Source organism: Opisthocomus hoazin, chromosome 8 (assembly GCF_030867145.1).
Source record: "Opisthocomus hoazin isolate bOpiHoa1 chromosome 8, bOpiHoa1.hap1, whole genome shotgun sequence".
NCBI classification, from domain to species: Eukaryota; Metazoa; Chordata; class Aves; order Opisthocomiformes; family Opisthocomidae; genus Opisthocomus; species Opisthocomus hoazin.
In genome coordinates, this window is record NC_134421.1 from 39,182,189 (window position 1) to 39,208,110 (window position 25,922).

The 25,922-nt window shown below is 38.9% G+C and overlaps 1 protein-coding gene across 5 annotated transcripts in view; it reads left to right on the forward strand.

Annotated features, from left to right (window-relative positions):
- The window catches only part of SCAF11 (SR-related CTD associated factor 11), a 50,081-nt gene extending 25,701 nt beyond the window's left edge, over positions 1 to 24,380 (forward strand). For all 5 annotated transcript variants that reach the window (XM_075427993.1, XM_075427992.1, XM_075427991.1 and 2 more), the window contains 12 exons: positions 1,188 to 1,265; positions 2,949 to 3,046; positions 4,104 to 4,171; positions 4,817 to 4,872; positions 8,159 to 8,265; positions 9,203 to 9,292; positions 10,556 to 10,662; positions 15,097 to 17,613; positions 19,622 to 19,965; positions 22,509 to 22,727; positions 23,154 to 23,273; positions 23,634 to 24,380. In XM_075427993.1, coding sequence (XP_075284108.1) covers positions 1,188 to 1,265; positions 2,949 to 3,046; positions 4,104 to 4,171; positions 4,817 to 4,872; positions 8,159 to 8,265; positions 9,203 to 9,292; positions 10,556 to 10,662; positions 15,097 to 17,613; positions 19,622 to 19,965; positions 22,509 to 22,727; positions 23,154 to 23,273; positions 23,634 to 23,762 — 3,933 coding nt within the window. In that variant the 3' untranslated portion in view covers positions 23,763 to 24,380. The remainder of the gene's footprint in view (positions 1 to 1,187; positions 1,266 to 2,948; positions 3,047 to 4,103; positions 4,172 to 4,816; positions 4,873 to 8,158; positions 8,266 to 9,202; positions 9,293 to 10,555; positions 10,663 to 15,096; positions 17,614 to 19,621; positions 19,966 to 22,508; positions 22,728 to 23,153; positions 23,274 to 23,633) is intronic.
- Positions 24,381 to 25,922: the final 1,542 nt, after the last annotated feature.

Sequence of the window (25,922 nt, forward strand, 5' to 3'; positions counted from 1 at the left end):
ATCAGAATGAACTGGAAAATGCAAAGCCCCAGTGAAAAGACAAGAAGGAGGTTGACCACTGAATTTCAGGGCAGAGTTCATATGCAGGTTTCTTGTCGCTGCTTATGCAATTCTAATACTGCATCTTGCTTGCATAAATAAAAAGTGCAATACCCTCATAGTTGTCTTAGGGTCAGAAATTGCATGCCTCTTAGGGATGGTTCAGTGGATGAGTTAGGGCTCGAGGCTGGCTGTGAGCCCGTGAAGGCCATTGGAAAGAAGGAGGGTGAGGATGATGACAAAAAACCAAACCAAACAAACAAACAAAACCCACTAATCCCCCACACAAACACTTATATGGAATTAAAATGAATAAACAATTCTCTAGAAGCAAAAAATAATATCTAATATGGATTTCTCTGAAAGTTTATTTGCTACGTGATCCAGTTGGGTGGAACTTCAGCTGAAGCTTCCCTGTTCCATGCTTAATAACATTTTATTGTCTTCTCTGTGTGTGTGCGTGTTATCTGATCTAATGCAGCCTCAATAAGAGGACATTTAGGTGATTGGGGAAAGAACAATAAATCTGTATTTCCATTAAACTGTAGGGTAAAGTAACCTTCAGTTCCATTCTCTTGCAAGTGATTTGTAAAGCTTTAGCTGTCTTACATGTGGGAAATACGTTCTCTCTGCTGACTGCAAAAAAAAGATGTAGTATAGTCAAATAGGTGTGCAGGATGAGGGGAGGCGTCCCGCGTTTGCTGTTGGCCTTCCCAGTTTTATGTTTAGGGGGGCCACATGACCCAACACACTTTCTGTTGAACATTAAGACATAAAATATCAGTAAGAAGTGAAAAGGACATTTGCATATGGGTATAAAATCAATTCTCTAACAGGGATTAAAAAATTTCAAAAAATGTAGCGAACTTGATGCAAAATGCTTTTCCTCTTTTGAATGCAGCTTCTGAATTGCAGTCTTGTTTCCTTTAGATTTTCCCCTTAGGAGAAATCTAATTATACGAAACAAAATACTGAGTGTATGGATAATGTGTGCAAATACATTCATATTGTAAACAAGTAGTGATTTTGTGTTGGTTTTTTGTTTAAGCTACAGTGATAGCGAATAAAATGTACATGTAGAAATGATAGAGAAAACAGATTTGTCCTAACTTATTACAGATTTTGTAATAAGTAAAATAATTTTTCAGACGCAGGCTTCGTGTCCTATTGATCGCAGACCATTTCAAGCAGTATGCAGGCTTGATGCAGTGGAAGAGCAGATAAAGGTAAGTTCCAGACTTATTTTCTGAAAGAATTTCAGTTGTAGGAACACCCCAGTGATGCTGCAGCCTTTTATTCATACATCTCTGTTAGGTAAGCTTTCCTAATAAAATAATTACTGCTTTAATGTTTCTGTTAAGTATTTGAAGCTAGGAATTTTTTAAAATTATTTTTTCAATGCCAGTTTTTATAGTAATAATAATCACAAAGCTGCTGTTGCTGCTTTATAGTATCTTTGAGTGTTCCTGATATATCCAAGAACATTAGTATAGTAATTGATCTCAAAGTGTTTTTTGACTAGGTTTTGTAAGCAGTTGCTATATCAATCAACATGCAGTCTGGGCTTTTAAGCTGAGGTGAATCTTTTATGTGTTCACAGTCCCCAATTCACAGACAAAATCACACGAAGGCAAGAGGAGTCAATTAACGCTAAGCCTTGTTCAACCTAAATTTCTGAATTTTTTTGAGCTTTCTGTTTTTCTGAATAGTACTTCTGTGGAGAGTAGTTTATCAAGTAGGAAAATAAAATGATTCTGATAGTTGATCTTGAAAATGTATGTAGAAAGCTGCTGATAATTCTGTGTACAGTTTTGAAATTATGTGGTGAAATTATGGTTATAAATAATTCCAAAGATGTGGGGTTTGCATTTTGCTATGTTTAGAAAACAGGCTCCCACTACCCAGTTTTTGTGCTTCTCAAGGCCCAGGTAGTCAACTGCAAAGGCACCATACTGAGAGCCGCAGATACTTCCTCCTCATAGGAAACCGTGCTAGCATATTGTATCTTCTTTATTTCTAAAGAATCAAGGAAGCAGCTGAAAAAAGATAACTTTTCATTTTGCACACTATTTCAAAATACAGTTTGAAAGGTTCTGCAGTATAAGCGGGTGGGCAGAGAACAAGGGTTGTGCTCTGAAAAAAAGCCCCTGGAGCAGCAGGGATAGATGGAATGCGTACCAAGAAATGCTGATGTGGGGGTCAGTATTAGCAGGGTTGCCACTGGGACATCAGCAGCTTTCAATTTGTGGTATTCGGAACAAGAATGCTAATAGCTTAAGGAGTTGCATATAAAGCCAGCATTCTGGAATGAGGAAGTACAAAATATCTGGTGCGAACAATTGCAATGTAGCCATTGAAGTAACTTCATAGTGTGTACCAAAAATTGTATTGCTTTCTTAGAATTTTGAAGATGTGGAAAAACCCCAATGTTATATAAAATCCGTAAGTTATTTTACTCTAGAGGAAAAGCGGGTGTATTTTAATTAGGAGGAAGCACTTGACATTGAGTGGTAGTTCAGCATTTTCCCAAACTGAACCTCGTGTATTTACATCAACCAACTTAGTTTAAAAAAACCTAGCTTCCAAATTTTCAATGGAAGATAGTGCAGAGCTTTGAGGTACTGGAGACGGCAGTCTGAATATTCAGGGATTTTTGGTCTTGTGAATTGATATGCATCTCTGACATGGCCAGTATACGTATCGAAGTGAGTTTTCTTCCATTTCATGAAAAACAAATGAAAAAAAGTTTCAAATCTTCAAACTGTGAGATTAAAGAAATAATGATGTGAAACGGTTTCGAGTCCTTCTGTTCGAGCTTATTTTCTCTGTAGACCTTAAGAGTCTTTGAATGTATTTGAAGCCCACATGTATTGAGATTCTAGAGTGGATTGACTTTATTTTCAATACAGGTTCAGGTTAAAAAACAACTAAGGAGGAAGGAAGAAGAGGAGAACTGTGCATGCAATAAGGGAAAATATAGCCATGTGAAGATGAGAAGTTTTGTGAGGTTGGTTATCCACTTAATTTCAAGTGTTCTAATTGGACTATTGAAAATATAAATTCAACTGTTTTAAAAATACACCTGGAATTTTTTTAAAAAATAAGTTTCTTTTAAAATAAACTATTTCCCATCAGTGGTGGTTTAGCTTTACTTCTGTCACTGATGTAATTCCCACTTGAATACTTACAAAAGCAAGCAAGAAGTAAGAAGCAACGTGTTTCCTGCATTGAGCTCTGTGAAAGCTGCATTTTTCAGGCAGTTCTGGTAAATTTCCTATTTAAATTAAGACTTTGTGGCTAGATCATATTTTAACAATATGAGTCTTTTTCTTTCGTTATCTAAACAGACATCCCCTTTCTTGTGTGTTATAAACTTTGGTGGTGGTCTTTTATAGTAGGACCTAGTTTTAGTCAAGAAGTTATTTTATTCTAGTGAGTTTGAGGGGGAACTGTGGAAATACCATTCCTAATGTGGGAAGCTTTATTATTTGCTGCATTGTATAAGGGGAAGCTCAGGATTACACAGACAAATTTCACTAAAAAGTGATAATTTAAAGGCAATGTTTAATGGAATATATGATACATACGGAGATCATGAGATTGAATTTGAAGGAGACTTTACTGCAGAAAAGGTACCTGGAAGTAAATCACCTTTTTTGCTGTTACCAGAACATAGATAAGATTAATCTTTGCACCTCACCATTCTGAATCACTTTTGACTTTGATATTCTTCAAAGCAGGTTATAACATCTTTCACATGTTGCCATGAAATGAAGCAAAATTAAGCATTCAGGTTACAGTTAATAGAGGATATTAACTTTTATTGTGTATGTGGATTTTCCTTTTTTTTTCCCATCTGTAAGCTTTTTGAAGCACTGTGACTTTTAATATATGGAAGATGATATACATGATGCAAGTTCAGGTTTTAATAGCTGTCAGAACTTGGTTTAGGTGCATGAAATAAAAATTCCTTAAAATAGGAGCTGATTTTTTGGGGGTGTGTATACTGTTGGCTTAAATATGCCCAGAAATTACTTTTGTAATAACTTTTGTGAATCTTGCAGAAGAGCTGTATGTCCAGACAGAGGGCCGTTAACAGCAAAATTAAGCAAAGTTTTGAAGAAAAAATACAGTAAGTGGTATTTGGCCTCCATTTGCTAGAATTACTGCTTTTTATTATTAAGGAACTCTATAATTTCTTTTCTTGATAAACCAATTTAATATTTTTTTTAATTTCTTACATTTGCATGTGAAAACCAAGTACCAAGGAATAGAAACGTGGAACTTAAGGGAACAAAATAGCAGTATGTGAAACTACTGTTCTTACTTTACTGGAAAGACTGCCTCTTCAATTTCAGTCACAAGTGAAATGGATTTGGTTTCAGCTTAAAGTCATTTTCTGCATCAGACAGCTGGTGCACAGCTAATGGCTAGCTTTTATTCACAGGAAGTTTTCTGGTGAGAGTTCAGACACAAGAAGCACTTAGCTGTATTTTATGGCTGCCATTTTGAGAGGCTTGTTTAGTAGATATCGTTCAGTAAGTGTGTTCATAACTTGGGAAGCTAAGCAAATACCTGAAGAGGTGAAAACTGCTTGACATATAAAAAGCTATTATGAAGGTGCATGCATTTTAATTTTATTCAGTTTGTATGTAACATTGTAAATACACTTGAGATACATTTTCATTAACCTCTCATAGCATTAATGATTTTGACAAACAATTAAAAACTAATATGCCAAAGTTAAGATGAAAGTTTTGTTTCTTATTCCTCACAGGTAGTATTTTGTATGACAAACAAAACAAGAAAGCATTGTCTGTGAAGATAAACAAGGTTGGTTCTGATAAGGAAACATTTATAAACCATTTTTCATTAAAGCATTTTTAAAACTGCGTTTCTGCTTATTTTTAAGGTTAACTGCTTCTATTTGTAATTTTACTATGATCCAAACTTTGTTGTTTTGTCTCTTTTTGTGTTGAAGGAAGTAGTTAGAATATAGTGCTAGGTTATATGAGCGTTTCTTTCAGATTAAACATAGTTTTGTGGTGGTAAGTATTTTCATTTAGATTAGGATGTTACATTATAGGATACTGTAACTACCCTGTTTGTGTCTGCCTTCACCAAAAGAAGGTGGTATCAGCTGCAAGATGCTAGCCAAGGAACATATATGAAGGATATTAAGGTTTAAATTATTTTCATGAAAATACATAGTTGTAAGGAACCAAGTAGTATATTATGTGAAAAAGCCAGGGACATCATAGTTTGCATCAAGCTGGTTTTTTTAATGGGAGATTAACCCCTGAAATGTTTGTGTTTCCAGGTTTCTTGTTTAGTTCATAAATTTTAGCCTGTAAACACTGGCTTATAACGTGCAGAGTTTATAAGGAGCTATAAAAGCTCTGTTTGATTTCTGCCTTCCCTCCTTTCGAAAGTATTTCATGTCTCTGGGACACAAGTTTGTGATCAGTGCTTTCTTACTCATGTACATGTAGATGTATTTGCATGAAATCATTTTAGGCTGTAAATTTCATTCTGAAGTGTAAATGTCATCATTCTCCATCATTCTCTTACCTGAAGTTTTAAAATTTGGAGGAAAAACTGTCTTCCAGTCCCTGTCTTGCCTGCTACCTTGCTTCATGTAGTATATGTACACGTACTACATCATGTGTCTTTTCAGTAGCTGGTGGCCTGAGTTGTCACTTTTATTTGGTGCTTATAGACCATAGATCTCCGGGATATCTTTAGCTCGAGGCTTCCCCTTCTAAGTCAGGTATTTAGAAATTTTGATTCTGTTACCATGTAAAGTTAAAGGTACCTTTCATTGAATTGGTTTTGAATTGGAAGGATAGGGCTTAATGATAGGTCAACTTCTAATTTGACTTCAGGGTTGGTGAATGCTTTCATATCTAGTTTAACTGATTTACTGTGCACTATTTAATGGCATTGATGTCTCAAATGGTACCTATTGCAAAAAAGGTACATAAACAAAACTAGATCCATTAAAAACCTTTAGGAGGAGGTACAGGGCTCAATTATCCCATAAACATTCAAAATCTAAAAGAATTTAAAAGAAAGCACTAATTTACTGACAGCCACATCATAAGGATATTTGTGGAACATCTGGATAGCTTTTTTAGATGGAGGGAGAAATGTTAATATTCAAAATGATAGTATTTTTAAAATAGAACTTAAAAACAACAGCTTTTTGGGAGAAACTTACAATTTGCACACTGATGAAATAGGGCATGTTCCCACCAAAACCAGCTCTCAGTGCCAAAGTTTGAGGGAGTGTATGGATAATGACTGCCTACTGGAGACATGTATTTATGTACGTCCTATTACAAAGTTTATTTTTCATCAGAGTAAATATATTCTGAAAAAAAGATGGGGAGACCCTGTAAGTTCCCATTTTAAAATACCAGTCATAGGGAATGAACAGGAATGTTTCAGTCAGATTCAAGGTGGCATTAACCCTGAAATATAAAAGGTGAAAGGATATAAATGGTAAAAATGGGTCAGCGTAGGTAAGTGTTGTCAGTCTGGTAGTCTGGGAAAAGTGTCTGGAGGAATATTGTTTGGGCTTTTTTCCCCTGCAGCCAGCCCAGTGCACAGCAAGAGAGTTTACACAGAATCACAGAATCACAGAATGGTAGGGATTGGAAGGGACCTCTGTGGGACATCTAGTCCAACCCTCCTGCCGAAGCAGGGTCACCTACAGTAGGTTGTAGAGGACCTTGTCCAGGCAGGTCTTGAATATCTCCAGAGAAGGAGACTCCACAACCTCCCTGGGCAGCCTGTTCCAGTGCTGTGTCACCCTCAGAGGGAAGAAATTCTTCCTCATCTTCAGACAGAACTTCCTGTGCTTCAGTTTGTGCCCATTGCCCCTTGTCCTGTCGCTGGGCACTACTGAAAAAAGCGTGGCCCCATCCTCCTGGCACCCACCCTTCAGATATTTGTAAGCATTTATAAGGTCCCCTCGCAGCCTTCTCTTCTTCAGGCTGAACAAGCCCAGCTCCCTCAGCCTCTCCTCGTAGGAGAGATGTTCCAGTCCCCTCACCGTCCTCGTAGCCCTCCGCTGGACTCTCTCCAGTAGCTCTTCATCTTTCTTGAACTGGGGAGCCCAGAACTGGACACAGTACTCCAGATGGGGCCTCACCAGGGCAGTGTAGAGGGGAAGGAGAACCTCGCTCATTCTGCTGGCCACACTCCTCTTGATGCACCCCAGGATCCCATTGGCCTTCTTGGCAGCCAGGGCACACTGCTGGCTCATGGTTAACCTGTCGTCCACCAGGACACCCAGGTCCATCTCCGCACAGCTGCTCTCCAGCAGGTCCCCCCCAAGCCTGTACTGATGCATGGGGTTGTTCCTCCCCAGGTGCAGGACCCTGCATTTGCCCTTGTTGAACCTCATCAGGTTCCTCTCTGCCCAACTTTCCAGCCTGTCCAGGTCACGCTGAATGGCAGCACAGCCTTCTGGTGTATCCACCACACCTCCCAGTTTGGTGTCATATTACTACACACCATGCGAGAGGCAGTGCGATAGCATACAGTGCGTGGCTAGGCGTTGTTAACAACTGCAACAGGGGGTGGGATTTCTTGAAATAAGAGGTGGGTTCTGGGTATCGTGCCTTTGTGTGAGGGCCCAGTAAACAGACGCACCAGTCAGTCTGCAATTTCATAATTCTACCTGAAGGCAAAGGAGAATCCCAGCTACTTACATTAGTTCTTCCTGTTACTTTGAAACCAGACATTCAGTGAGTTGCTGTGAGGGGGACTGTCTGAAGGTGCTAGCACTGTACTTATGGTGGTTCATTAGGTAGCAGAAATGGGAACTGTGAAATAGTAAAGGTCAGGCTCATTTATTTGTAATTTGTGTGTGGAGCATTAAAGATTTTGCCCTGGAAAGCCTATATAAATTGCAGGTGTGGAAAATTTAGACTGAATAGAGAATATTTGTTTGCTGCAACTGCAAATCTCAGCATGTAACTATGGAGCTACTATGATGCCTGCTTTTTGTGAGCTAAAGTCTTGCTGACATGATTTAATTTCAGTGCATCTCCATGTATTAAATGTTAATTATTTTATTTTGGATGCCTTTAATTCATACATTTTTTTGTAGCCCAGAAGACAGACCTGCTGGAATGAGTGCTTCAGAACTAATTTCTTCAGCATGCTTCCGGCCGGTGGTAGCAATGAAGAATCCTTTTTTAGTTGTAGAAATGACTGGTTAGTATATACTAGTGCTTGATATAACTGATGGGTTAACATATTGTAGATGCTATAGTTCCTTCTGCTCCTGTCTATATACTGCTTTAAAATATTTTGAAGATGTCTGAGTTGATATTCATGAATGAACAGCTGTTAAAGGATAAACCCAAATATTTTAAGATTAGTATTGTTAAGGGCACACCCCAATCTGTCATGTGTCCAGCATTAAAATACTTGAGTGTGTGCTTTTAATCTCATTGATTTAATAAGAGTTAATAAGTTTTATTTTTAGCTCATAATAAACTCCTTGCTGAGTTGAAGCCATGGATAGGAAAGCGTTAGTCCTGTTACTACAACAGCAGTTAGCAAAACAGTTAACAGTAAATATCCTGTTTTTTATCAGAAACAGTCATTTTTTATGTTGATCCTTGACTCCAAGAGGGGAATACTTTAAACATACTTGAAGCAGTTTTGTTTAATGAGTCTAATACTTAAGAACGAGTGTTAAAAAAAAAAAAAAAAAAAAAAAAAATCAGTTGAGAAGATGGAAGAAAAAGAACAGTCTAGAAAAACATTATTTGGATAATATGGCCTAATGAAAAAATGATTGTGTCCATATGTTTTCAGCAGCCTGTAAATGAATAAACCTTTTGGCTGTGCATGCAACAGTGTTGATTTGTCAAGGATGCGAAGTTTCTCCATCTTTCAGCTCCCCAGAAGACACATGTCATCTCCTGTTTTCCATTCTGTCTGCTTCATTTATTTAGGACTTCAGTTAGTTTACTGTGACTGCTTTTTCCCTCTAAACAGTAATCATGGATAGTTTCATTGTGACTGAAAGTTCTGATAAACTTAAATTTTAAAAAAGTCACTGATAGAAGCAATTGTTGAAATACAAAATTGTTATAGTACAAAGTTATTTTTTGTAACTTTTTGTATGAAATTTGTGTTTCAGTACAGAATTCGCAGAAGTCAATGCAACGGTTAGACAGAAGAGACGAGAACTAGAATTGTCCTGTTCATCTGTGCTTGCTCGAGTGGAGAGGTACGTGTTTTGTATTCGTAGTGCAAAGGGTCTTAATACTTCAGGTTTGGAATTTGATAAATTCAAATTGCTCTTTAGATAAAACTATATTTTATCATAGAAATAATGTTTGCATATAACTTGTTACATTTTTGTGTTTGCTGCATACTGGTTTTATGCCAATAGATTGTTTTCTGTATATATTAATGCTTTTTTGATACTCATGACAAGCACAATAACTCCACTGATGTGTGCATCTTGATATGTCACTTTCACAGAAATGCACGTTTAAATATATTTTCTATTTGGAATTTAGTGTGCAATCTGCTTTTAAAATAATTTCTATCATTAAAAATCAGACTACATTTGCTTTAACGTCACTCTGATTCTGATTCCTGTCCCCCCCTTTTATGGGTTATTTCTAACACTTCTTTCTGTAATTGTTTATAAACAAATGCATTTAGAAAGAATTAAGGGTATTCTATCAAATGAAACAGAGAACATAATTTTTTTTTTTTGTCAGAGAGCAGATGTGTGTTAAAACATACCCTAAGGATGATTTCATAAATATCAAGCAGAAGCATAAAAATACCTGATTTTAAAATAACACAGTAAGAAATTGATTCTGTTTATGATCTTAGTTTCACTACATGTCTGTTTACTCTCTTTGGCATAAAATAAAGACTAAAGACAAAAGAGCAAGTAAAGAGACTTTAAATTTAATTAAAAGTTGGACCTAGCATTTAAAGAATTAACTTAAATTTTTTTTACATATAGTTTTCCTTATGAAAAGTTTCATTCCAACTCAGTGATAGCTTAAGAATTGTCGATCTAGAACTAAATTCTGGTTTTGCCCAAGGCTTGCTGAGGGAGTCTTAATAAATATATATTTAAAGAAGCCTTTACTAAATTGTTGTGTACACTGTTTCTCATTTTTCTGCAGAAAAGGCTATTCTGTTGAAGTATCAATGTTGAGAATTTGATTTCCAGTAGTACAGCCTACTGATTTGGAGGAGACTGTTTGTTTGGCTTTGAAGGAAGCCACGTGTGTATTCCTTTAACATAACATACCTTGTTCAAACTGTTTTACTAGATTAGGCCTTAATATAAGCCTGAAATTAAAGAAGAGAAGGAAAGTTTTGTTCTCTGTCAGCTTTGCTTTTCTCTCCAACGGTGGTGAGGTTGGAAGTGTCATGGTTGCCTAATGTTTTGGGTTTGTGCATTGTTTCCAAAACTTACTACAAACAGCTAAAGCAACTACTGCTAATGCTTTTATTTTTCCAGAATTCCTTTACTATCTTATGGAGCTGAAGCTGAGACCTTTCTTCTCATTTCTACTACAGTGGCAGGGACAATTCTTCCAACAAATACCAGGCCTTTGGAAAACTTTGGTAAACTTTTTTTTTGTAAGTTTTATTTATAGCTCATGTGGAGTATCATTAAAATATGATTCTCAGAAATCAAAGCTGAGTATATAGTTACAGTTAACAGAAAAAATAATCTGTTTTGGTGCAGTTTGGTACTATTTCAAAACCAGCTGGTTTTTCTGAAGTGAGAATATAGAAGATGAACCAACCATCTCAAAACTGGCATAACTGTTCTTCATTTGAAGATTAATTTAATTTCTAAATTCAACACTTCCTTTCACGTTACAACTTCTTTTGCTATTGTGCAAGGATAAATCTCATTTTGATATGTTATGAATTGCATGACATATTTCAGTGGTTTATTGAGGAACAAACTTATTTCCTGACGGAGGAGTAGTCAGGAAATGGTGCAGTGCATGGATCTCTTTCTGTATGCCTACAAGCCCTTGCAAAGGTGCTCAGGCTCAGGGTCTGTTGGTTTTTTAGCAGAAGACACAGGCATGGAAGGAAATACCTTCCTTGAGTTGCTTTAACAGCCTTTCTCTCTCCATACTCAGCAAGAATGTAGCTTCTCTTCCAACAGGGTGCTGGGTGCTCAAGTTCAAAGAAGCAAAAACAAAGGAGTGCTGTTTTTTAAGGCCAGAGATAATGCCTTCTTTGAATTGTGAATTGTACTACTCTCACTTGACTAGTAGGCAAAGAGAAGGGAGAGATTTGGGTTTCTCAGCTTACAAAAATTGTGGGTAAGTGAATTGCTTGGAAAGAGTTAAGTAGCAGAAGGATCATGAAAAAGATGCTTTATTCATTTGTATTCTGCATTCTTGTTAAAAGTACTTATTTCACCTGTCCATTCCCCACTGAAAAATGGATATGTTGCTTCCTCAGGCCTCTCATGTTTGGCAGTGAATTTAACTAATGCTTAACCATTCCTGCTTCTAGTAGTAATGAGTATACATGCTAGCTCGTATCTCTTGATTTCCCTTCATCTTCCTATTTACATAGCCAGGCTTCTTTGTTAATGTGCACCAAAAATTTTAAAAACAAACAGAAAAAACCCCACCAAAGCAAAGCAACAGGTTCTCCTTTTTCTCTCTCATCAGAAAGACAAAGAATATTTGGATAAGCAAATAAGCTCCCAATTATTTTTCAACACTAGACTATTTAGAACACGTGAGTAATTGCTGTTGATAATACCAGTAACTGATCTACAGATACTGGCAACATTGTCAACTCCTAAGGCAGAACATGGAACTAAATCCCTTATCCTGTCTTTTGGGAGAGGCAGGAGATTTTGAGTGAGTCTTGACAGCAAAGGGAAATTATTTTTTTCATATATTCTTGGGTTTATATTTTTATGTAGAATATATTTTTCTCATTCGTTGTCTTGATTAGAACTTTGATACTTTTTATATAAGCATTGCACTTCCTCTCTTAAAGGTGTGATTTTTAAATGCGAAATTACCAAGCTAACAAGACACAGCAGTAAATTCCGAAGTTATTTTTCTATGTTTCCATATGTTCTTGCCACACCTTAACTAAAGTCCAGATATGTAGTGTAATATATTACTTGTACTGTGGACAAAGTGGAAGACAGTCATCAAGATTGAATCTTAAAACATTACACTGTGTTGACACTGAAGTTTTAAGTCATCTTCAAGTTTGACTTAAAGACTTCCTGCTGATAAGAAGCGTGCAGGGAAGTAAGACACCGAGTCTTTGAATTTCCTGGTGAAACTAGGGGATGTTGGATGTGAATAGGGCCCTTGAGGATTTTGGTCACATTCTGTTGAGTGAGTGTTCCTTCCCCATTCAGATTTTATATAGCAACTGAGGAAAAGACAGACCTGCACGAAAAAGGTAAGGACAAAAGCAAGGGGAAGCCTAGCCTGAATACTGTTAGAGATGTATGACAAATGTATATAAATGAGAAGGGAACAAGGCCTTCTTTTACAGGAAGTATAAGAGATGAAGGAAAAGGCAGAAGGTGGAGGTGACCCTGAGATTTTTTACAAAGGTGGAGCACAGGAGAAAAATGAAGAAAATACTGAAAATACATGCGTACAAAAAAAAGCAAACTGGATCTTGTGATTCTTACTAAATTGGGCCTGAAAGATGGCTGCACAAGTTTTTTGTTTTTGTTTTTTTTTTTTTTAATTTTTACGCACCCTCCCATCTCCTGGTCACACTTAAAGTGTACAGTTTTGCATCAGAGTAGTAGTTGAAAGTTGCTTCCAGAGTTGTGCAAGGAGGCATATGAATATCAGTGATGGACATGTGACTGTACTGCTTGAATCTTCCCTGTAGATGCTGCAGTTTTTTGGATTCTCTTACCATTAAATAATCTTTATAGTGGTTTGACTTGAAAATGTGTTAGTGAATCTACAAATATTGTTATAATTTAGACTGGCATTATGCAATTCTTTTGTGTGATTAAAATATTTCTACATAAAGATTCAGTGAACTGAAATGCCTTGTATTTGGTCCAAGTCCAAAGCTTGTGAATTTTGTCCGGTAAGTTTTTATGAGTAGTAAGGAATGCTGAAAAGAGGCTTGTGTTTCACAAGCAGACTTTGAAAGTGCCATGGCAATAACTTGCCTTTTAATTCTGTCAGGATTCCCACATTTCATTTGTATTCTGAATTTTTATTATTGCAGGGTGATTTCTTCCCCACTGAAGGAAATCATCATGGATGTTATATGTCATTACAAATTTTTAATGTCTAACTTGTTTTCCTGGCTGTTGTAGTAGGTTTGAAGACGTAGTTGGTCTGAGACAGCCGCATGTGGCTGAATAACTGCTGGTTGACCACTGTGAGGTCACTTCTAACAAAATTACTGGGGAGGCTTACAGTAGATACCTTAAGGTGCCAGTCACCTGAAACTCCTTTGGAAGTTCTTTACCATACACGTTTTCTTTTAAATACATGGTACCTTTTATACAATCAATACTATTGGTTTTCATTACCTTAAGTGACAATTTGATCAGTGGACATCCAGAAACTGAAACTAGATTTTTTTTTCATGTTCCGTCAAATTACTGTGTTTATAAGGGAAGTCAAAGAAAGTGATTATAGTCCTGTGCCCTGCTCTAGCCTTTTAAAAGCTAGCGAGGTGCTTTCCGAGTTACTGCTCTGAGAAGTTTACATTTAATAGACAGTGATATGTTTTTGATTCTGCTAACAAAGTTGTAAGTGGTAGAAAGAGGATTTGGTGCTGTTACATACTTGTCTTATTGCTATCAGATTTTTATATGATCTGTATAGGAATACATTTAACATTTTTGTGCAGTAAAAGCATGGGAAATAACATTATACAGAGTCAGAATCAAGAGTTTGTGTGATGTGGTAAAGCCATTGCAAATTCCATAGAAATTAATATTTAGCAAGTTTCTACTATTTATATATGATAATGAAGCTGTAAAAATAAATAATTTAAACACCAAATTCCTGATGCTGTCTAAAGTCTACACAAAGTGTGAAAGAAATTAATGGACATCTCAGGAAATTAATTTAGTTCTGAAGTGAGTATTAAATTCAAGTATATTTACTTAATTATCACTAATCATTAATTCCTGAGCTATCCCTCATAAGCTTTCATAGGTATCAAGAGTACAGTCTGTTCCCTTTGCCGTGAGTACAACCCTTGGCTTCGCTACAGAGACGTATGTCACATTGTGGATAGCAGGAAATAGATTAGTACGGTATCCACATTAATTAATACAGTATCCACACAAGGGCTCCTGTGCTGCTGTGTACAATTTAAGGTCATTCTTACAGCTTCAGATTTTTGACGCACCCTAGACTGCCCCAAAATTGTGCTCCTTATTTAATTTGTTAGGTGCTGCAGGCACTGTGGGGACCTTGCAGCAGAGTTTAAGTCCGGTTTGCCATGGAGCATGCAGGGTCTGCCTTATAACTGGTGAATGAGTTTGCACTGTCTGAAATGAGATTTTGTAGAGAGGTATGTTGTCATTGCTGCTGAGCAGCTGCTTCCTATGTGGTCATCTGCTGGTGGCCATTTAAAAATGTCACTTTCTATAGCACTGAGCTTCATTTCTGTAGTACTGAGGCTTCACGGCCAACAGGCCTGCATTTTAGAATGACAGGAACTGCTGTGTGCTAACAATGTTGTATGGTTACTTCCTTTTCTAAGAGTGCTGACTGTCGTTGAACAGCAATATCGGTAGCGGTTTCATTGTGAATGCCATTACTGTCCATGTAGCCATGCTGATACTGCTTCTAAAATGTGTGTTTAGATGTCTGATGTGTCACTTTGTTAGTTTGATTCTGTTCTTTAAAGAAAGTCTGCACTGCAAAAAAATAAATGCTGTGGCAGCATATCATACTAAATCTTAAATTGTATTATTTGAAGATATCTGTTAAACCGGTCATTTTATGTTCTTAACTGTGTTCGGATAAATGGTTATTATCAAACTTTAACGTAATCTGCTTTTATTAGAGTCTTTAGGCAAAGGATACGCTGTTGCGTGCACCCAAGAAGGAGAAGAGAAAAAGCAAGCTTCTGGCTCATCTGGCACTAGAGGAACTAGAAGGAAATCGGTTAACGCTACTCCAAGAAGAAGGTCTGCACGAAACAGCAAAAATGAGACTCTGGGTCAATCTCGGAGCTCACCTCGGTCAAGCAGTTCTGCGTGCGGTGCCTCTGATGGCAATAACCCATCTCTGAATAAGTCTCCTTCGGAATCAGAGAAGGCTCCTCCAAAACGAAAGTCTAAAAGAATAGTTAAACAACAAACACCCGTGGTTAAAAAGAAACTGAGAAGTTCTGCACGTTCTGAAAAAACACCCAGTGATTCTGTGGAAGATGATGACGTTGCTGAGTCTGAAGCAGTTCTAACGTTAGATAAAGACCGGCAGTCAGATAACGAAAGCAATAGTGCAAGCCTTCCACAGAAAAATAATGTGGAAACAGAATCTGTTAATGGGTTGGAAAGGTTTAGTGAACATGCAGAAATTGAGGAAACTATGGGAGAATGTAACAAAGATGAAGATACCTCAGGCAACATGGATGTCATTTTTTCTGTCCAAGAACCTCCAGTACTGTCTTCAGGGTGTGAAAGTCAGGAATCTGAAGTGAAAGGTGATACTGGAAAAAATGTAGATCATAAGAATGAGGACATCTGTGAAAATACTCTTGAACAAATGGAAACAGTAGCTGGTCCCACAGTTGAAGTATGTGACCATGCAACTTTCGAAAAAGTGAATCAGACATTGTGTAGTCCTCAAAATGAATTAACAGAGAACATAGAAACTTTGACAAAAATAGATCAACCCATAGGTAGTCCAGAAAATGAATTGTTGGAATATCCAGAAAATTTGGGAAAAGATCAGCCATTAGAGAGCCCCAGGAGCAAATTGCCTGAGCATCCAGAAGCCATAGAAGTAGATGATTCCAAGGCTGAAGAAGAAGCAGTAGTAGACTGTGCACATACAAATATTCAAAACTTAGAAACTGTTCAAGTTGAAGAACCAGATACATTAATACCCAGTATTTCTATGAACAGTACATCAGAACCGTCCTTAAAAGAGAACACTGTGCCAGAGAGTGAAGAGGGTAGAACTTCAGAGTCACCCCAGGTAAATGCTGAACATAAACATTTTGGTGAAGATAACAATGAGATGATACCGATGGATTGTGACTCATTTTGCAGTGACCAGAATGAACCTCAGATTGAGCAGTTACCACCAGTTGAAAGTACAGAGCAAGAAGTGAACTCCTTACAGTGTGATGCAGGAAACTGTGCATCAGTTTCAGGACTTTCTGATGAAAAAGATGAATCTATTCCTCAAGAAAGAGAGTGCCAATCAGAACTCAAAAAAGATAAAAAGACTCGAACTAGAAGATCTAGGTTTCACTCTCCATCAACAACTTGGTCTCCTTCTAGGAGAGAGGGCAGGACATCTCAATCACCATCCCCTAAAAGGGAGATGACCAGAGGCAGGAGCTCACGATCACCCAAGAAGGAAACTGTGAGGGAGATAAGGAGATCCTTATCTCATTCTCCAAAGAGAGAGACACTCAAAGATGAGAAAAAAACACCATCTCGATCTCCCAAAAGGGAAACTGTCACGGAAAGCAGGAGATCATCTTCTCGATCAAGAACTAAGGATTTATCTCCGAGGCAAAAATCTAGATCTCGAAGCAGTGATAGAGATAGTCAAAGAAGAGATCGTGACAGAGAAAGAAGAAGTAGGAGGTGGTCTAGGTCACGGTCACGATCTAGGTCAAGATCACGATCTAGGACAAGAAATAAAGGTTCTTCGTTCTCTAGAAATGAGAGGGACAGTCATTCACCTCGATGGAAAGAGAGATGGGCAAATGACAGCTGGAGGAGTCCCAGAGGAAATGATCGATATAGAAGAAGTGATCAAGAAAAACCAAATGAAAGTCTTAAAAAAGAGAAGGACAATACAGAAAAGACCAATGATGATCAGTATTCTTCAGACAAGCGGAGGAGTGATTTTCCAGACTGGGTAATGGAAAGGATAAACTCTGTTCCAGAAGTCAGGAACAGAGAGAGAGATCAACCACATTGGGAAGACGGCAGGCATGATAATTCAGGACACTCTTGGAATAAAAACTTCGGTTCAGGTTGGATTCCGAATCGAGGGAGAGGTCAGCGTGGCCGAGGTGGGCGTGGAAGAGGTGGTTTCATGTATGGAGACCAGAGTGAAAATCACTGGCAAAATAGAAAACCTCTCTCAGGGAACTCAAATTGTTCTGGGAATGAAACTCCAAGATTCCCAGAACATCAGCCATACAAGCGTAAGAATGAACAAGATTACTCTTTTGATACGCCTGCTGACAGATCTGGGTGGACGTCGGCGTCCAGCTGGGCTGTGAGAAAGACTTTACCTGCTGATGTGCAGAATTACTATTCAAGAAGAGGACGCAGCTCATCAAGCCCACAGTCTGGATGGGGAATGAGGCAAGAAGAGGAGACACCTGAACAAGGTATTTGTGGGTTTGAAACGTAAAAGCTTAGTCACAGCTGCAGTAGCCTAGTAAAATCCTAGTCACATTGACCTATCTGGAGTTGATTAGTTCTTCAACGTAATTCGAGGTGAACCTGCAGTCCTTTTGCAATATGGAGGTTTATAGGGTGTGGAGTTTGGGGATTTCTTGTTTTCTGATGGTGTTTGGATGGCTTTTTGGTTTTGCTTAAAGTTAGACATAATTCAAGGTCTATGCATTTGAAGAGTGCTGTTTAAGTAAATCCATTTGGTTGAAGAGAACACATATCCACTTCATGGTTACTTTTAGCACCTGCACACTTTTTAAAAAGGGTAATTTTTTTCAGAGATTTGCGTTTGTCTGTGCAGATCCACACCGTAGATTCTAGAGGTGACAAATCATTATCTGATGTTTATGTTGCTTCTAAAGAAGCATTTTCCTCTTTACCTAGGAAGGTTTATAAATACAAACCCAGTACTTTTACTGTACTTCAGCATTAAAATCCCTCTAAGACCTCAATAGTAGTCTTAATATTTTTCAGCATTTTATATCTAAAAGTTAACTGCCCTGATGGAAATAAACTTTTGGTAGAAAGTGAGGTAACTTTGGACGAGATTGATTCTGAATAGCTAAGAAGTCATCCACAGATTATTAATGCTCTGAAGTAAAAGTTGTGAATTGTATTTAAAAACTGTAAAATCCAGTTCTGAGGGCAACCACGCTTGCACTTTCCCGTTGTCTCCTTGTTTTGACTTTGTTTTTATCAATTTTTATCATGTATGCCAGCAGTTTTCTCAGTCTTCTCAGAGACAACTGCATCAGTGGCTTCTTAGTTTTGAGGCAACTTTGTCAACCTGCAGTCTGCTGCAGGCAAAATTTATCAGACCTTTAATGGGAAGTATGGTGTAATTTGCAGCCTTCATTTCACCTAGTTCAGCAACAGTCATACTGGTAGAGTCGCTTTTGGAACATGGGTTCAGCTGAGAACAGTACAGTGATCTCTCAAAACTGGATAAAAATAGACAAGGTTGGCATGATGACATGGTCCTGGGCAAAATGGTCCTGGGCAGCCTGCTTTGGCTGACCCTGCTTGAGCAGGGGGGTTGGACTAGATGGTCTTGACAGGTCCCTTCCGACCTCAGTGATTGTGTTATCCCGTGATCTTTAAAAAAAAGTGATTTGGGGTGAAGCATAAGGGTTTAAATCCAAATCCCTGTGAATTAGGTGACAGGGTTCATCAAGGAGGGGATTCTGAGGGAAAGACATCTGAATTATAACCCATCAACCGTTTCTCAGAACTGATTTCTTGACTTTTGGAAGGTTTGCTGCTTGCATCTAGACTTCAATATTTTGGCTTCTGTTGAAATCTGAGTGAGACAGTAAAGTTATTTTTTATAGAAATACTGACCCGAGAGGTTATTTTTACTTCCAGGCTTTCCCTGTTGTGCCATTACAGGGTTTTTGAACAACTCTGTCTGAATATGAACATCTTTGAAATTGGTTGAGCATTATTTATTATTCAGTGAAAAAAAACCCAGCAGAGTATTTCTGTAGTTACCAGAAACGGCACCGGGTGAGTGTGTGTGAGTCCGGCACAGGGGAGCAGCGCACTGCATGTGCGACAGCGTATGGCAGACTAACCTTCGGCAATTGCAGAAGCTGGAGAAATTACATTGTCTTCCTGCTCTTTGGGGGAGAGTTACTGTTTCACTGTGATGAAATAATTTATTAGCTGTGTCGTGAGAGCAAGTAGAGAAAATAGAAATTCCAAATGCAGGCTTCCATAGGAACGGGAACTTTTTAAAGTCGGAAACTAGCATTTGGCTCCGTGACGTGTCTGGTGATGAGTGCTGTGTAATGGTGGAATGCAAAATCTGTAAAATACTCAGATGATATAAAGCTTTTTGATACTCCATACTTCATGGAGAACTTAGACACCTGGCTCCACTTTTGCTTTATGAAGTATGGATTTTTCACTTCATATACTGTCTGGTTTTTCTTTTGATAGATCCAAACCTCAAAGACCAAGGCAACCAGCAAAGCGATGGTTCTCAGTTACCAATAAACATGATGCAGCAACAAATGAATGTAATGCCACAAGTGAATGCACAGCACCAACCTATGAATATTTTTCCGTATCCAGTGGGTGTCCATCCTCCCATGATGAATATGCAACGAAATCCTTTCAGCATCCCCCCTCCAATGCCCATGCATCTCCCTACCGGAGTGCCTCTCATACAGGTAGCTGCTCCCACAAATTTGTCTCAGGGATTACCTCCGCCTCCACCTCCACCCCCACCATCTCAACAAGTCAGCTACACTGCTTCACAGCAAGATGGAAAACAATTGCAGGTATGCTTTATCAGAAGCCGTGGCGAGAGCAGTATTGCAGTAATATCAGTTAAGGGTTTCTTATATCAAATGCCGTAGTTTTGATAAATTTATACTTGCAGTTTCTTTCTCTCTTGCCTGTCCTCTTCCACCCCACACCGAATTTAACTTGGAAGTATCTATGAGGATATGGGTTGTTCTGGGGCTCTAGCTTTTGAATAATAATACACAACACTATAACTGGGTTTTTGCAGTAGCAAAGTGTTCCAGCTGTTAACGGAGCACTAAAAAATTCCATCAACAGTTGTCCATTACATTTTTCTTCTTAAAAGTGCCCCGTTTCCAAAACTAAGTTTTCCCCTTCAAAACCTGTTTTTTTTTAAGCTTTAGGAAATGCTTGAATCCCCTTTCAGCAGCGTGTAGGAAGTGACCGCAGCCTCTGCTGCGGTTCTTACCCCGTGGGGTGTATCAGCAGAGGAAAGCTGTCAAGTACTGCATGGCACCCATTTGTTCCACACTTCCATTCTCAGCTGTCACTGTCTCAGCAGCTTACACACACACACACACACACGCATTTTCTATTCTGTTTAATCTTTTGTTGATAATTTCCAAGCTTGCTCTGCTGTGTTTTTCTTCCGCCTTCTTGCCTGATTCTCCTGGTTTTGCATGCCCTGTTTGAGACCTAACTCCCACTTCATTTTGCCAGTTTGGAAAAGATTCTGCTGTTCTTGCAGCAGGTCGGACCATCTCTTTGTGCCTTTCAAGATACTTCAAAACAACCTTTGTGTATGTGAGCTCCTCCTGTAGCCAGCTGTTTATATTAAGAGCTTTTATACCAGGGAAAGGAATACGAACAACTTCCAGGAGAGTGCGTGGCCCTGTGAGCAGGTCCAGTGCTGCATCTGTGATGTGTAAAGGGCTCTTCGGGGTTTGACGGAGGATTGTGCTTTTCTTCCGTTGCAGGCTTCCTGCTCTAACCTAAAACGCTTTCCCGTGCATTCCAGGTTGAAAAAGTGATGTCCTAGAACAATGACTTCTAACCCTCTGTTTTCATGCATCATCTCTAAAGATCTGGAGCGAACCTATAAATGGCCTACACTTTCACTTTCAACTGCTGTTATCCATTTGTATTCACTAATTTAGAATGAAAGGAGTTAAGTACTGTGGGAAATACTGAGTGGGGTTGCCGGCCGTATGAAATACTTTAATACTCTGCAAGGTAAAACAGTAAGGTACTATTGGAACTAAAATGCTGGTAGATTGCTTGATTTGATTAACACCTGCTGTCTTTAATGAAAATATTTTCACAATTGGAAATTCAGTATGTTTAACCTCTAAAAATGCAAGAAGTCAGAACAAAGGCTACAAACCTCTGTGAAATTTAGTATCTAATGCAGCAATAAATACATTTCTACGTAGATTGCATATTGCTTCAAAATATAGTTATTTGTTAGTGAAACCTCTGTTATATCTGTTGCTCATACGTGCTTTTGTGGAATGGAGTCGGTGAGCCTGAATACTTTTGGGAGCTGCTGCTGCTGTTTTATCTTTGAGCTTTCCCTGAACGAGTCCTGGGTGGGTCGCACCGTACAAATTGCTGAACACTGCAGGACTCCACCTGTTCTTCCTGTTGAAAGGAAGATGAAGAGCGCACACGGGCGAGCGTTGGCATGCCGGTCATAACAGCTCAATAACTGTGTCCTTTCTGGGAGCTCAGATTCCTGTTTCATCATTTTCCATCTGGATAAATGCAGACATGAAAAAAAAGTAATAGCAATTACCTGCCAAAAGGTAGCATTTAGGGTAGCCTGCCAGAAACGTGTTGGGAGGATGCATTCTTGGCTTTTGCGAAAAATGACCTCTGTTTGAGGTCTGAGAGCTACTTAATTTCACAGTTCCAAAGTATCAGCAGTGCCCATGGTATCACTTGGTGATACTTGGAAATGTTCAGGACATGGCTTTTCCTGAAGAAGAGATCCTGGTGCTTCAACCAGTGTTTCACCTCTGCCCTCGAGTGGACTTGCGTAGGTGTGTTTACATTTGAAATTCATTTGCAAGTTCAAGCTGACAACAAATACGAAAATAAATGTTTTCAAAGCAGCATCATTATCATGCAAGTGTGGTTTAAGGTATCTTTTTTCTATGTATGTTTAGGTGCTGATTTTTTAAAAAAAAGTTTACCTGATTTACAAAACAGGGCTTCCTATAGTCTCCTGTGACAAGTAGAAAGGTTCTGCAGCTGTTAGCTTCCCTCCCCTTGTGCTGTTACCCTCCATGCCTGTTTGCAGGATACTCACTTTGCTTTATCAGTGGGATCAGAGCCAGAATCTAGCAACCACAGTGGTGATGTGGAGGATGCCTCGCTTTTCCAGATTTATTTTTTTTTCCCTTTGAGTTAGATGTGGTATAACATACATATCTTCTGTAATAATGAACAGCGTGGCAATGAGCTGATGAACCAAACCATGCAGTAGTGATGCCCTTTATAGCTGCTGAGACTTCTAGAACGGCACGTTGTCATACAGAAGGATAATGTATTAACTACTGATAACTTTTTACAACAGGGTATTCCAAATGCTGCTCATGTAAGTAATGACATGAGTGTTCCAGCCTTGCCTGCTCCAGCAGCAGTCCTGGGAAGTGCGGGAATAGTTCAGGGACCAAGTTCGGGTAATGCAACGTCATCAAGTCACATCAAAAGCTCCAATGCAGCTGTAAAATTGGCAGAAAACAAAGCAAATGTAACAGTGGAAGCCAGCGCAGATAGCTCCAAGAAGGACCAGGCAAGTTCAAAGTTCAGAGTGTATACGTGTATATGTTTTTTAGAATATACATAGCTATAAAATATATAAAATAAAAATCTTGAGATACTAAAAAATAGCAAACTATGACAAATACCCCTTCTATGTAATATACTTAACACCAGCATGTACGTGGTACTTTGATGGTGGCTGTAGGACAGAAACCAGCAAGCTGACTCTCTGTAACGTAGGCGCCTTTAAAGCGGCGCTGATACGCCTGTGACTACAAGTTGCTGTGGGACAACAATTCTGTTCTTGGTAAAACACAGGCTGAGAGCCGAGCTGCGAGCGAGGGGAGTGTGGGTTTCTGCTCTCCCATAGTAGCTTTCATCTGTGAAGTCTGAATTGTGATTGATAGATACGTGTGCAGGCGCTGAAAAGTAACACTCAAGTCTGTTTTTTCATCAGAAACTGTTAATTCAAGAAAAAGCAGCACAAGAGGTCAAACTAGCTATTAAACCTTTCTACCAAAATAAAGACATCACTAAGGAAGAATACAAAGAAATTGTGCGGAAAGCTGTAGATAAGGTAAGTTGATCTGTTCACCTGAAACGCATACATTTCAGCGGAGGTGGGGTGTGGGGTGGAGTTCTTAGTCTTGTGGGAACAACTGGTAGTTGCTGGGGCTGGGAATGGGAAAAGCAGAAATACCTTGGTCTTTCTCCATCCTTAAGAGCTTTTTCAGCTCCTCGGAACAACGCACTGACTGTGTGGGAGTGTTGAATAGGAATCCTGAAGTATTTGGGAAGCGTTGGGAGTTTCCAAAGCTGTTCTGCCTGAGATGGAGAGGCCTGGGGTGTTGGGAAGATGAGTAACTGATGTGAAACAGGGGCACATCAACAGAAATGTTTCAAAAGTTTTTTTTTTTCTTCTTTAAACCTGTTGTAGGTTTGTCATAGCAAGAGCGGAGAAGTTAATTCTGCAAAAGTGGCAAATCTAGTGAAAGCGTATGTAGACAAATACAAACATTCACGGAAGAAGAATCCCGAAGAGGCAGTCTCCTGCGAAAGGAAATAGAACACGTTTTCAGTTTTTAATTTTATTCTACCTGCAAAGTGCAATTTCAACATGAACCGTTCACTGAAAATTGTACAACAGTGATTTGAATCTGGTTTTGATAAAATTATTTTTCAATGTAGTATATAATGTTTTGTTCTAAAGAAATATAGATCTACAGGGCAACTTCTTTATTCCTTTTTAAAAACAGATGTCTAAAAAAAAATAAAGGTGTAAAGAAGAATCATTAGGAATGTACGATTGTGTGGATACTTAGGTGTACAGCATTTTGACTTGAATAACAGAGTGCATTAAATTAGAAACTTCTGTCTGAGTACATTGGTTTTGGAACAGGTATGTACAGTACATGTAATCGGTCAGATTAAGATTTTTCTTTTGATTTCTCCCTAATTACAGCAAAGATAAAATAATGTATTGCCTTGACAAGTACTTCTAGTGTTAACTGGACAGGCTGAATGCAGGGGTCACGGTGTGTATATAAAAAAGCACATGGAGTTGTCTGAACAGAAGAGCTGTTTAGATTTTAAAAAGAAAAATCATAAACAGCAAAATGCAGCGCCCAAACCCATGGGCGCTGCGCACCTGTTGTAACACCAAATAAAAATTATGCTGCTTGGTTTTGTTTGTGACGTTCTTCAGTTTGTTTTAAGACAGTGAGATGAACTTGACTGATTTTTAGGTGCTGAAAGCCCTCACCCACCACCCACTGACAGCCTCCGTTCCTGTTGAACCCTGCCCCTAGCTTCTAGGGTGTTCGTATGCTGGAGCTTGGGTGTTGCGGAACAGAAACTGGTTTCTTCAGGTCAGGTCAAGAAAGCTGGAATTTTTTCCCAGCTGATCAGAGCCGGTGAGTTGTGCCCAGTCCTCACTGTGTAATCCTTCTCTTTGTGCAGTAGGGATGGTAGCACGGACGGTCAGGCTGGAATCGCTGAACCTGCGCAGTTTGAAGTCACGTGCAACGGCTTTTGTACTCCCCCGAGCACTTCTGTGTAGAGAGGTCAGTAGAGGTGCCACAGGGATTTTTAAAGCAGATGTGGAGTCACTGGACATGCTGGGGGATGCAGTTTTACTGAGGTAGCAGCAGGGAGAGTTGCTGAAACACTGAGGTCACTACGTGCTCCTTCCGGAAAGAGCAGCTTGGGATCCTTCCAGCTCTGAGGGGAGAAGGAGCCTTACTCTGAGATTTACTCCAAGGTAGAAATACTTGTCCCCTTACTCTCAGACAGTGCTGTTAAAACTTCTGCGCTCCCCCTCCAGTCCTGCGGTGCGGTAGCAGCCTTTGGCGTTGGCTCTGCCTGGCTGCTGCTCCAGCCCAAGCCTGAATAAACCTTTTGGCCAGAAGCGTCAGTCGAATTTTCGGAGAAATTTTCTCTTAGGAGCCACTAGTTTTAGTTCCCCACTAAAACTTTTCTTGGCAGAAAACAGAGTCTTACCCTGTAACTAACTTCTTTGCAGAAGCCTGGGGATGAAATAAGGGATGTACACCCCTGCACACACACATGATCATATAGGGAGCTATACATGTGTAAAATGTGATGTTTGTCACAACACTTGATCACTTGGTTTTACCTATAACTTTCTGCAGACTTAATGAAGCATTTGACTGTCTATATTTATTTTTGTGTGCCTAAATAAAAATACTATGTAAATTAGAGAAGATATAATGCATTTTTCTACAGTCAAGCCAGGTTTTAGATTTTTCAGAATACTCAGTTTTACACTGTGGTAGCAATTTGTATGGTCTCTGGAACTATTTTAAGCTAAAATTGGTTAGCACTTTTTGAGAAAATGTTGTAGCAAATTGCTATGTCTATCCTGGTTTATCACGCCGTGCGTACTTATTTTTATTACATTTTCCTTCTCTGAATGTTGGGATTTTGTATCTTTTTACTCTATACAGTTGAGCCTTGCTATAAAGCTCCTTTCTGGAGCCAGATCAATGTTTTGTGGGAGTTTTTCCCCCTTTTAGAGGAGAAGTGGAAATTGGGTGGGAAGAAGCAATGGAGGATTCGTACTGGGAAAGAGGGGGGGTCATCAGTTTCTTGGTTTGCAGCTCCTGGCTGGAAGAGCAGCCGTCACCTGCTGCCACGTTGCTGGGGCAGTGACTATAGTGATGCTCCACTGTATTTCAAAACTTAATGAAGAATATCGGCTAGAGTA